The sequence below is a fragment of the Rhinolophus sinicus genome, chromosome 1 (genome assembly GCF_057876585.1).
Source record: "Rhinolophus sinicus isolate RSI-liver-muscle chromosome 1, RSI-T2T, whole genome shotgun sequence".
NCBI classification, from domain to species: domain Eukaryota; kingdom Metazoa; phylum Chordata; class Mammalia; order Chiroptera; family Rhinolophidae; genus Rhinolophus; species Rhinolophus sinicus.
The window spans coordinates 53,569,666-53,583,055 of record NC_142501.1 but is presented as its reverse complement, the minus strand read 5'-3'; the positions used below and the strand labels follow the sequence as shown (position 1 = coordinate 53,583,055).

Below are 13,390 nucleotides of genomic sequence, written 5' to 3'. Positions count from 1 at the left end.
GCAGGAGAACTTGGGAAAACAAAACGAGAGGCTCAGGGCTTTTAATTCCTAGCTCCAGGTCCTCTGAGGGACCTGAAAGCTTATGATTAAAACAAAGTCTTAACTCTTATACTCCTGAGGCAGCTGTGTTTGAAAAACACACACAGGAACTAATCTTCTGAGTGGCTAATCACAACACAAACTCCCAACCTCACCAAGTCTCTTATGTTAAAATGAGGGCATTGCTTTGGAAGGAGTGGGACCCTGACTACAGTGTTGGGGACATATGAGCAGATTTCAGTGACACTGGGCCCTTGAACCCCTGTATTTTACTGAGCCTCCTTTGCCAATAGTAACGGTCCTTCCATCCGTGTCTGAGAATGACTGAAACTTGGACCAAAAGGAAATCTCCACTAAATGGAGTTGAAACGCCAGAACTTCCTTGGTATACTTCTGTCACACTGGGGGCAGCAGGGGTGGGGGCTGTTGGCATCTAGTGGGTAGAGGACAGGGATGCTGCTAAATACCCTGTAATGCAAGGACAGCCCCACAACAAAGAATAATCCAGTCTAAAATGTCAATGGTGCTGAGATTGAGAAACCTTGTTGTAGGGGAAGGTATCCATAGGCTTAGGGAGATTGGAATGTTAGAGTAGATTTATCCTGCTCACTCATCCCCTAAATAGCTCTACTCCCTTCACCAAGGCTGATAAATACATTTGTGAACGGAGCCCTGGTGTCCCTGCAGAGTTTTATGGTGACTATTTTCTGTAAGCCAGAAGTGACAATGGGAACTGCTGGGCTCCCTGAATTCAGTGGGGATGATGAGGTCCTGTGGTGGCAGAGGTCATGCAGCAGCATTTACTTGACAAGGACAAGGAAAGCATGATTACTGTCCTGAGCAGCAGTCAAAGCAGTAATCAGAATAGTCTAAGCCACCAAGATCTTGGCATTGGCTAATTGATTGTGGTGTCCCTAGCGTTGAAAGTGGTGGGCAGCGTATAAGCAGAAAAGCTATTGGGGGCTGTCCCGGTGGCTCAGGTGGTTGGAGCTCCGTGCTCCTAACTCCGAAGGCTGCCGGTTTGATTCACACATGGGCCAGTGGGCTCTCAACCACAAGGTTGCCAGTTCGACTCCCTCATGGGATGGTGGGCTGCGCCCCCCGCAACTAGCAACGGCAACTGGACCTGGAGCTGAGCTGCGCCCTCCATGACTAAGACTGAAAGGACAACAACTTGAAGCTGAACGGCACCCTCCACAACTAAGATTGAAAGGACAACTTGACTGGAAAAAAGTCCTGGAAGTACACACTGTTCCCCAATAAAGTCCTGTTTCCCTTCCCCAATTAAAAAAAAAAAAAAAGCTATTAGTTTGGTGAACAAGTTTAACTGGAGTCATCCCAATGGGGAGTTATGGCCCCTCAACTAATTCCTGGATTTTAGTCAATTCACAGACCCAAAATCCCTTGAATAAAGGAGAAGTCAGATCTCCTTAAGGAAAGACCCTGTGACATAGCCCCGAATGTTAAGTACTATGAATCCACCTCCTGGTCTTCCCCAGAGGGACCTGTGGCCATTCACCAGGATGCCTGTGCACGAGGAAGGGAAATAATCACATTTGTGGGAGATTGTTAAGTATTGGTTCTGAATTGATATGAATACCTGGATAATTAGTGTGGCCTACCAGTCAAACTAGGAGTTTGTGGAGGTTACGTGGTCAATGGAGTTTTGCTGTGGGTCTATTTTGCAGTTGGTCTGGTGGTCCCTGAACCCACTGTATGTTGTATCCTCAGTTCTGGAATGTGTAGTTGGAGTAGACATACTCAGCAGCTGTCAGAATCCTCACATTGGTTTCCTGACCTGTGGAGTGAGGGCTATTATGGTATGGAAAGCCAAGTGTAAGCCGTTCTAATTGGCCTTTACCTACCACAATAGTAAACAAACGCAATACTGCTTTCCCAGGGGCTTATAGAGATTATTGCCATCATCAAGGCCTTTAAAGATGGCAAGGGGGTGATACCTACCTCATCCCCATTCAGCTGGCCAGAGGACGGATGGATCTGGGAGCATGACAGTGGATTTCTACAAACTTGATCAGGCGATCACTGTAATTGCAGCTGCTTTCCAGATGTGCTTTCATTACTAGAGCAAATTAGCACAACCTTTGCTATTTGATTTGCAGCTCTTAATCTGGATTATTGCTCTTTTCTATATCCCTCTTAGTAAAGATCACCAGAAGCAGTTTGCTTTCACCCAGCAGGGCCAGCAGTATAGTTTCACTGTCCAGTCTCAGTGTGAACTCTCCAGCCCTATGCCATAATCTTGTCTGTAGACATCTTGATCATCTCTCCATGCCACAGGACATCGTATTAGTCCATTACATTGATCTGACCTGACTATCAAGAGGAAATTGGATTGCTGCTATGCAATGGTAGGTAAGGAGGCGTGCATGATATCTTCTGGGCATTTCTTAGTACTCCCACGTCTTGAGATTAAACACAATGGGAAGCTACACCCAATACAGGCAGGATGGCTAATGACCCAAACTATTTAGCAATGAAGGTTTGGGTCACACCCATCAAACAATCATGAATAGCCAAGGTGCTTGCTGAAGGCAAAAGGAGTATGAAATGGCTAGTGAAAGAATACAGTTATAATACCAGCCATGACCATCTGATCAGTTGCAGAAACAAAGACTGATAGTTATGACTATTCCTTATTTTGATATGAATACATTTGTATATACATTAACCAATTTGTTTTTCTATTTACCTCTTCCATTTACCTACCATCCAATATAACAAGTGTTAATAGTATTTAATGTTATCTCAGGATTTAGGTCCCAGGATATTAAAGGGGAATGTGACTCAGCTCAGAGATAAATCAACATCACTCAAAGACGAATACAGGGATATTCTGTCTTCTCATGGGAGAGAATTAGCATGCTTTTGTTATACAAGGGAGAGTTGATTTTGCCATTTCTTTATATAAAAGTTGTCTATTAAAAGAGGTGTATATGGATGCACCCACACCTTTGTGTTCCCAGTTACTTATGTACAGATGTGAAAGTGGGACAGTGAAGAAGGCGGACAAGAAAAAAAGGGACTCGTCTGAAATATGGTGTTGGAGGAGAGCTCTACAGATACGCTGGACCTTCAGAAAGATGAACAAGTGGGTCCTCGAACAAATTAAACCTGAAACATCACTGGAGGCAAACATGACAAAATGGAAGTTTTCCTATTTCCGACACATCATGAGAAGGCCAGGTTCTTTGGAAAAGACAATAATGCTGGGAATAAGAGAAGGCAGCAGGAAAAGAGGAAGACCAAATACGGGATGGATTAACTCCATAAAAGAAGCCATAGGCATGAGTCTCCAGGAGCTGAGCAGGCTGTTGAGGAAAGGACATTGTGGACACCACCCATTCATAGGGTCTCCGAGGTCCGAGCCCACTCAGAGGCACGCAGCACAAACACAGGGATGCCAGGGTGACATGGGGTGGACAGTGATGGATATGGATTGTGTCAACTTAGCTAAACTGGAACTACATTTTCTAGAATTCCTTTCCTTTTGTTCCCCGAGTTATTGCCCAAGAGACATTTTACATGAGATTCAGAAAGCAGAAGTGAAGAGGCTGTCAAAGTCTTTTTATATTTGGAAGACACTGTTGCAGCATATTTTTGCTTATCTGCTAACCCTTCTTGTTGGAATGGGCAGCAATCAGGAGTGCAGCTACTGTGGCTCCTGCTGCATTTCCTCCTTCACCTCTCACTCCTTGGCCAGGTCCATGTTTTAGTCCCAGGATAAAGGGCATCAGCTTTTTCTTTGTCACTCCCGTCATGGAATTTAGAGATGATGAGAAATTCCTAAGGGTTCCAGTCCATCCTGTGTTCCAGCTCATCCTTGCAGGTTTCAGATTTTTCTTGCTTCTGCCACATTACAGCTATATTTTCTTTCTAACCACTTGACCTGCCCACTTCAGGCCCCAGCTACTGATAATATAAGCAAGAGCTTCCCAATTACATAAGCCCAAATACCTATGCTAAGTCTCTTATATATTACTACTACCGAGTTTTCCCGAAAATAAGACCTAGCCGGACAATCAGCTCTAATGCGTCTTTTGGAGCAAAACTTAATATAAGACCTGGTCTGCTTTTACTATTATATAAGACCGGGTCATATTAATTTTTGCTCCAAAAGATGCATTAGAGCTGATTGTCTGACTAGGTTTTATATCCGGGGAAAAGCGATAGTAGTTCTGCTTCTCTCAGCAAATTGATTCACCTACTATACCAAACTGTAGAGTTCCACTAATATGCCATGCTTCTGTGCCTTTGTAATTTCCTCTGCCTAGAATGCTGATCTTCTTCTCTGCCTACTTAATTCCTCCACATATTTTGCTCATAGTACAGGTTATATCTTTTTTTTTTTTTTAACTGGGGAATATTGGGGGACAGTGTGTTTTTCCAGGACCCATCAGCTCCAAGTCAAGTCATTGGCCTTCAATCTAGTTGTGGAGGGCGCAGCTCACTGGCCCACATGGGAATCGAACCAGCGACCTTGGTGTTATGAGCACTGTGCTCTAACCAACAGAGCCAATCCGCCGCCCACAGTTTCCATCTTTAGAGAAGCCTCCCCTGGACTGTCAGCCCTAGTTAAATGCCCCTCCTTGGTGCTGGCCTTACGCAGCAACCTTTGCTATCTCTGTCATAGTACCTATGACTTTCTATTGTCTTCTGTGCTTGGTCTCTCTCCTAAGGAGACTAAACCCTTTGAGCGTAGGGACTAAGACTCATGTCTAGACCAGCTCAGTGCCTTGCAAGTAGCAAGTGCTCAATATATGGTTGCTGAATGATGAAAGTGAGGGCTGCAACTTTGTAGTAAAGTTTCTTGTATTTTGTTCTAGACTCGCATGTCACATGTAAAGATTGCTTAATTTATAGACTAATAAAAATAAAAATTTGCCTGTTGCTAAAACTTGGAATAAAAGGAGAACAAGGATATTAGACATATGAGCTCTAAAAATGTTTTCTTCCCAGTTAAACTACTTTAACGATATTGGCTGTTCAAATAGGCTGGGAGCTGTGTTGCTCTTAGCTAAGCAATAAAGGCTGGGGTCTATAGCTACTGCTTTTAGCTGAGTTATATAGGGTACGAACTATTCATTCCTCCTTTTATTATTGAGGATAACAGAACCCATAACTTAGTTCTCTACTGGTTTTTTTTTTTTTTTTAATTGAGGTGTAATTGACAAATAACATCATATTACTTTCAGGTGTACATAATGATTGGATATTTATATATATTGTGACATGATCACCACAATAAGTCTAGTTAACATCTGTCACCATACATAGTTACAGAATTTCTTTGTCTTGTGATCTGTTCTTAAGATCTATTCTCTTAGCAATTTTCAAATATGCAATACAGTATTATTAACTATATCACCATGCTGTACATTACATGCCATAACTTATTTATTTTATAACGGATGCTTGTACCTTTTATCTGTTGGGGTTTTTTTCAGTGCTGAAAATATTAAGAAAGTAAGCCTATAATTGGGCAGCAACCTAAAGATCATTGCTTTTCTTACCATTCTTCCTCCACTGTATCGTCTTGACCCGATATTCATCTTCTAATATGAATGGATAAAGTAAACACAGATACTCTCAAAGACAGCTGAACATGAGATACAAATTAAGCAGGTTACCTAGAGTCACAGCTCCCACAACAAATCCTTGGGCAGCAACTCTCATATGAATAAGATGAATGGATATTTTCTGATCTCTTCTGTACTTTAACTTGTAAAGACCATAGGACACCACAGTCATAAAGCCTGCTATCCCTGTGAATCAAAAAAGGAGAGGTTACATAAGAAGCAGGCTAGAATTTCCATGAGCTTAGAGAGTTGAATAAAAGACTGTCCAAAGCATCAGTACTTGGAAGATAAGCAGGCAAGATACTAATGAATACTTTAAAAAGAACCATGCCAGATTTGATCCACGGGACTTAAAAATGGACCCATACTATTCATGGATTCAATATTTGCAGTTTTGCCTACTCCCAGAAAAACCTGAACCATACAGTGTAATTTGTCTAGTCATTTCTAATTTCGAATGTGCATGCTTCAGGGCTTTATTTGGGGCAAGTCACTTAGTGAGTGAACCAACCAAACAACCCAGCATCTATAACTTTTGAGTGTTTGGCTTTACTCCTCTCTAGTTGTTATCAAATAGGGAGTAAATCCAGTAAAGTGATAAAAACTTGAATCTTCTGTAAAACATGAGATATTAAACTTTAATGAGAGATGAAAAGGTGTGAATAGTTGCACAAGAGGTATGTGACTCCGGGAAGAACTGTGATTCTAGAAGACTCCAGAAGCCCATACAAATATTTCTTTATTCTGTACAGATGTTAAGGGTGAATATACGGCTGTGACAACCAAGAGTCTATGCAACTGGCTCTGAAACAGAAAACTGATCAACTGAATAGGAAAGGTTCTGTAAAGAGATTTAAAACACTGTGAGAATTCAATCCATGACAAATCAAACTAACCAAATAACAAATAAAGGAATAATTATTAAATAAATATCATTAGTACAATTTATTGGTTATAGAGAACTAACGTGGATTTGTATCTAACATCAGACCCTACAAAACTTCTGGATGGGTTAGAATTAAATGTGAAAAAAAAAATCAACAACAAAAACTGGAAGAAAATAGAATAGCATATTTATAACATCTAAAAGATGATAAGGTATCCCAGACAAGAAAAAGCTAAAGGAGTTCATCACCTCAATTATTACAAGAAATGTTAAAAGGACTTCTTGAAGAAGGAGAAGAAGAAGAAGAAAACAAAATAAGAATAATAAAGTAGCAATAACTACATATCTATCAACAATTACTTTAAATGTAAGTGGATTAAGTTCTCCAATCAAAAGATAGGGTGGCTGGATGGATAAGAAAACAAGACCCTTACATACGCTGCCTACAAGAGACTCACTTGAGATTAAAAGACACACAGACTGAAAGTAAAGGGATGGAAAAATATATTTCATAAAAATGGAAACAAAAAAAAGCTGGGGTAGCAATATTTACATCAGACAAAATAGACTTTAAAACAAAGGCGATAACGAGACAAAGAAGGACCCAGTAATCCCACTTCTGGGTATTTATCCAAAGAAACCCAAAACACTAATTTGAAAAAGACATATTTATCCATATGTTCACTGCAACATTATTTACTGTAGCCAAGATATGGAGGCAACCTGAGTGTCCGTCAGTGGATGAATGGATAAAGAGAAGGTAGTGCATAATACAATGGGATATTACTCAGCCATAAAAGAGAATGAAATCTTGCCATCTGCAACAGCATTGATGAACCTAGAGGGTATTGTGCTAAGTGGAGTAGGTCAGACAAAGACAAATAAAATACAAAATAAATGAACAAACAAAACAAACTCATAGATGCAGAGAACATTTTGATGGTTGCCAGATGTGAGGAGGGTTAGGGGTGTGGGTAAAAAAGGGGAAGAGATTAAGAAGTACAAACTGGCAGTTACAAAATAGTCACAGGGATGTAAAGTACAGTGTAGGGAATATAGTCAATCATGTAATAATTACCTATGGTGTCAGATGGGGGTGATCACTTCCTAAATCATATAAATGTCTAGGCACTATGTTGTACAACTGAAACTAATACAATATTGTATGTCAACTGTAGTTGAAAAATAAATTATTTTAAAAAAAGGGTGGGGTAGACTTAAAATGACAAGGACAAATGCTATATTTTGACATAGGAATAAAGAAAACTTTTGCATAATAAAAGTATAGGTCGTATTTTGGGTTCTCTCCTTTATCCTATTGATCTATGCTTCTCTCCCTCCCCACACCGTCTCGATTACTGTGGCTGTACCGTAAGCCTTAATATCAGGTAGGGTGATTCCTCCACTTTATCCCCCCCCCTTTTAAAAAAAATCTTTTTAACATTCTAGGAGTTGTGCCTTTCCATATAAATTTTAGAATAAGCTTGTCTGTGTCTACAAAAATCCTTGCAGGGATTTTGATAGGAATTACCCTAAACCTATAGATCAATTAGGGGAGAATTGACATCTTTACTATGTACTGAGTCTTCCAATCTGTGAACACGCAATCTGTACATTTATTTAGGTCTTTGATTTCTTTCATTAACATGTTATAATTTTCAACATACAGATTCTGTCCATATTTTCTTAAGCTTATACCTAAGCATTTACTTTTCTTTGGAGTGATTGTAAATGGTATTATGTTTTTAATTTCAGTTTCCATGTGTTTGCTAGTATATAAAAATGCAATTTATATTTATCTAGGGTAGCAAGTTTTGATTAACCATGTGGCACATGTATGTCTCTATAGGTGAGTGAGGTTATATTTATTCTTTTAGGCTCCATGTACTAAGTGGAAATAAGAATCAGTAAATAATAACATACATATGTATGGTTTATAGGCTGATTAGCAATAAATATAATGGAAATAAAACTGACAAATATATAAAAACAGCAAAAACAACAAATGATGATGGTAGGCACATTTGAGAAACAGGTACAATGCTGAAAGCTTTGTAAGTTTAGTTAAATCTTTATGGAAAGAACTCCAGAAATCTATAATAAGTGATATTAAACTGAATGTGCTTCCTGACCTGGAAATTCTACATACTCCAAGGAAATAAGCAAAAGAAAAGTGACGAAGTTGACACAAAAACTGAAAACAACCCAAATGGCCCAAACAGAGGAAAAACTGCCATTTAATATTTAAAAAAAAAAAAAAATTTTTTTTAAATATTGAAATTATAGGAAGTACTAATACACAGAAATGTACATAAGAAATGTTAAATGAAAGAAGAAAAAACAATCTACCAACACAGTTTAAATGCATATAATATATGCACAGACCTTAACTGAGCATAAGACGATTTTAAAATAAATAGATTATAATGATGGAAGTTGTTAAAGATAACAAATAAAAATGTCTTGTAAATTATCTGCACAGGACACTCCATACTATAGCAGGAAATACAGATATTATTAAAATAACAATAGCCTAACAAACTGTTCAATAATATATACTCAAATTTTTATCATTATTTTTCTAGCAAAAACCTGGCTCTCTTCCCTTACCAAATCAAGGTTCTGTTCTTACTTAAATTGGTTTTGCTTTTTTTAGAGATTAAAGTCAGAAGCTTTATACTGTTTTCCATATAGTGTCTCTGTAGTTTGTATATAATTGAATTTAGCTGGAAACACTTTTATCTTTCTACTTTAATCACCCTAAATGTCTCTGGAAAAACAATGTAATTTACAACAGGCACAGTGATTAATCTCTGTTCATTATTGTGATCTTTTCAGGCAGCATTGAGTTCTTGAATTGTTTTTCTAGTTAAAAATGCTAAGGAAGGTGAATAAATCTCTCTAAAATTACATGTTTTCATTTCTTGTGGGTGCCATTATAAGTCTTAATCAAATTAAATGAAACTTCCAAACAGACTATTACTATAAAATAAAATTTTGATTCTTGTTGATATGTGAATAATGACACTTAGAAGTTGCTAGATTTGCAGTGACTCTTAGTGGAAACATGAGTTATACTTATTTACAAGGTTTTTATAAAATTAATCACAAACTTATATGTCTGATTTAAATAAGTTATTTTAAAAGTTTCCAGACAAAATTAACACAGGGAAAGCGGCATGGCTGCAATCTACAACAATAATGCTTGGGGCAGCTGAAGCATCCAACAGAGAAGAAAGAGAAAGCTTAGATTTTAAAAACTTAATATTGGTGCTCAGATTTTGTGGGTTTTTAAAAAAGCCCACATACATGTAGCATTTGTTGAAAATATGTGTTGGGAAAAAATAAAGAGACTAAGACTCCAGGTCTAATTATAATACCACTTCTTTAATCTAGAGATTATTTAACCATCAACCTCAACATCTGGAACACATCAGGAAGCCAGGAAAAGGGCCACTGAACATGAATGCCACAAAGTTCATGCTCTCAAGCGTACAGGTAGGCCCCTGTCATTCAGAGCTTCTTACTCTGAATTGACTCAGTTTTTTTAAGCTTGGGTATCTAGCTTCTAGTGCCAGAGAACATCAGAAACAGAAGTGTTTGATGGTACCCGACAATAATGGAAGACAGAAAAATCTATAAATCTCAGACACAAGAACTTAACGGTTGGAGTTACTGAGGACAAAAAGACAACTATATCTCCATGGTCCCTAATAGACTTCCAGGCTGCTGCTGCTGGTCCTGAGTCATCACAGAAAAGTTAAGTCCATTCAATCAATTCCATTTAGGTGGACTGGGAACCAGTAATCTTAGGTAGATCTCAAATGAAGATGGGTGTAATAGCATAAAATCTCATGCTTCATAATAAGAATAGCTAACAGTTACTGGGGATTTACCACATACTAGAAACTGTTCTGAAAGTGTTACTCATGCTTTGAGGGGGTGAGCTTCAATTATCTGAAAAAAAATTACATAAAACGTTTCAACTCTCAAAGATAGTGGGTAAAGAAAACGTTAATGTGTTATTACAAGCAGTTTTCCTGTATCCGGTCAAGGCGTGTACTCACCTACAGGAACAAAGGGGGAGTCTCTAGATTTCCTGATCAGTCGGGATAGTTGGCCTTCGTCCTCATCTGCTGACCACTGGTTATCTGAAGACATTTTTTCCACTGGTAACAGTAGGGGATAATGTGGTTTCTGTGAATTGTTAAAAAGAATCCATTTACCCTCTCCCAATGTACCCTTAATTTTGTGTTCTTCTGTCTTCATTTACCTGTGTCTGCTCAGTTGAAATAAAAAGTCATCTTTCCTTCACCCTTTTCTTTATGGGATCTTTTCATTCATTTTTTTTTTGGAGGAGTGAGGGGAGGTAAAAGAAAAATAACATAGAGAGGTAATGATAATCAGAGTCCGTGAATACAGAGTGAAAACACAGATCATAATTGTGTTTTTCAATCTCTTCACTGCTTAACATTTGAGATCACTGGGAACTTCAGAATTTTTTCCACAAACAGTAAGAACACAGAGTTTCTTTCACAGAATATCATTTTAAAGAACAATGGCTCTGCCAACATAGGCAAAAATACATCCAGGTTTACAAGTAATGGGAGAACGATCACTCCATTTCTGCAGAATGTGCAGGGCATTGTAAAGTCATTGATCTTTACCAAGCACCTACCATGCGCCAGGTGCTATGCTAGACAGTGGAAATAATCTTCCTCGTCTACACAGGATGAATGAGGAAACTTGCAGGAGCAACTATAATCACCATCAACATGTTAAGCAGCACCTCAGTCTGTTATCCGTGCAACTCACTATTTTCACCTCAAAATTCAAATACAATGGCTGCATCCTACGCATCAGCTTTCATCAGAAAATGTAACTCGGTAAGTGGCAGAAGCACAGTACCTTTGGCGTACCCCACCACCTGATGTCTGTCTCCTGGTGTTCCTTGAGCAGGCAGCAGTAGATCAGAACAGGCTTTGTAAAGCTGAGACACATTTACACTCAATTTCCAGCTAATTGATAGATAATGGGAGAGCCCGGAAACACCCCTCCTCCAGGAGGAGTGGCCGGCTGGTATTGGCCAAGGTTTCCACAGCCCCTGCTGGAAACAGCAGCACCTGGACCACAAACATTAGTCTTTTAAAGACAACATTAAAGGGGGGCGGCCAGATGGCTCAGTTGTTTAGAGCAGGAGTGCTTAACAACAGGGTTGCCGGTTCGATTCCCACATGGACCAGTGAGCTGCGCCTTCCACAACTAGATTGAAGGATGACTTGACTTGGAGCTGATGGGTCCTGGAAAAACACACTGTTCCCCAATATTTCCCCGCTGTGGGGACGGAGTCCCAGAGAGCAATTTCCGGGCTCTCGGCCTCACGTGGAAGGGTGCTGACTTGGGTAGTAGATGGCTGTCAGCTGTGGCTGGTTGGCCATCAGCTGTAGCCAGTTGGCCAGTTGGCCGCTGATATAACTGCCGCGGCTGCGTTGGTTGGTTGGTTGGTTGGCAGGCAGAGAAATGGACAGCAGGTTGCTGGTCGTTTGGATCCAGCCTCCAGTGAGACTATAGTGCTGCCAGTGAGACTCTCGTGGTATGACTCCCCTATCTATGGCTCCGTGAGTGTTCCTTTTTGGTCTCACCATATCCTGCATTCTTATGTGGGAAGTGGGACCAGAGACCCTACATGACAGTGGTTTGGTGGTTGCAACTTCGCTTCTGTTGTGACTGGGCACCTTCGAGCACCCTGAGGCTTCAAAGTCCTGGCCTTCTGCCTCCTTCCAATCGCAGCTGCAAAGACCGCAGGATGAGGGCGGATGACCAGGTAGCGTACGTGGTTTTTTCCTTATAACTGTTCATTTTCAAATAATTTCAGCCTTACAGAAAAGTTTCTTGAATGGTACAACGAACGATGTCTGGCAGCCAGATTCTGCCTTGTTAACATTTAGCCACATTTGCTTTATCATTTTTCCCTAGCGATGATTCCTTCTTTCCTTCCAGTTATTTTGTAGAATGTCTCTCAATTTGTTTTTTTTTCTGATGCTTTCTCACCGTTAGAGGTTATGCATTTTGGGCAGAATACCATCAAAGTGAAGTTGTGTTCTTCTTTTTGTGTAATATCAGGAGGTAGGTACATAGAGTCAGCTTGTCTGGTGGTAGTAACTTTGATCCGGTATTATGCTGATAAATGTCTAAACTGGTCTCCAGGGGGAAAAAAGCCTTGATTTGTAACACTTGCTGGGTTCAATGGTGCAAATACTCCCACCAGGGTCAATTTCAAGCTACTGTCATATCATCAGTGAGCACAAAATTGGGAAGAGATGTGCCTCTTCTGAGTTGGGGAGTCAGGTCTCGCACAACACTGCTTTGGTCCGTTGGATTAAGGTGACGTCTGCAAATTTTAAGTAAAGTTACTATTTTTACCTTTATAGTTAGTATTTTGAGGTGTAACTTTAATGTTATACAAATATCCTGTTATTTATTAGACTTTTATCCATTAACTTCAGCATCCATGATGATTGTTGCCTGAATCAATTACTATTGTGTTTGCCAAATGGTAATTTTCTAAACCCATCATTTCTTTTATATTTTTCAGTTGGCATTCTACTATAAGGAATTGTTCTCTTTCCTATTTAATTATTCATTTGCATCAGTTTGGACTCATGAATTTACATTTTATTCAGTATCTTATAATCCATTACTGTAATGATTTATTTTGATGGTCGGATTGCCCCAGATTTGGACCCTGTGAGCTGGCTCTTACGTCCTGTTGACATGACTCCATCATTTTCAAACAGTTCTTTATACCCTGGCATAATGTGCGGTTCTAGGCTGAGCTTGTTCTCTTTTTCCGGCAGCCCTGAAATCA

The 13,390-nt window shown here is 39.5% G+C and overlaps 2 protein-coding genes across 3 annotated transcripts in view; one reads left to right on the top strand and one right to left on the bottom strand.

Moving 5' to 3' along the window:
* SLC11A2 (solute carrier family 11 member 2) overlaps nucleotides 1-10,836 on the top strand; it is a 49,520-nt gene extending 38,684 nt beyond the window's left edge. The window contains exon 18 of one of the 2 annotated variants that reach the window (XR_012493974.2): nucleotides 9,919-10,836. The gene's annotated coding sequence lies outside the window, so the exon portion shown is untranslated. The remainder of the gene's footprint in view (nucleotides 1-9,918) is intronic. The other variant, XR_012493970.2, reaches the window with a different exon arrangement.
* TMT1A (thiol methyltransferase 1A) overlaps nucleotides 1-13,390 on the bottom strand; it is a 40,759-nt gene that overhangs the window by 4,048 nt on the left and 23,321 nt on the right. Inside the window, exons 2-3 of the mRNA XM_088799413.1 lie at nucleotides 10,590-10,719; nucleotides 5,688-5,822 (exon numbers count right to left, since the gene is read on the bottom strand). Coding sequence (XP_088655539.1) covers nucleotides 5,688-5,822; nucleotides 10,590-10,719 — 265 coding nt within the window. The remainder of the gene's footprint in view (nucleotides 1-5,687; nucleotides 5,823-10,589; nucleotides 10,720-13,390) is intronic.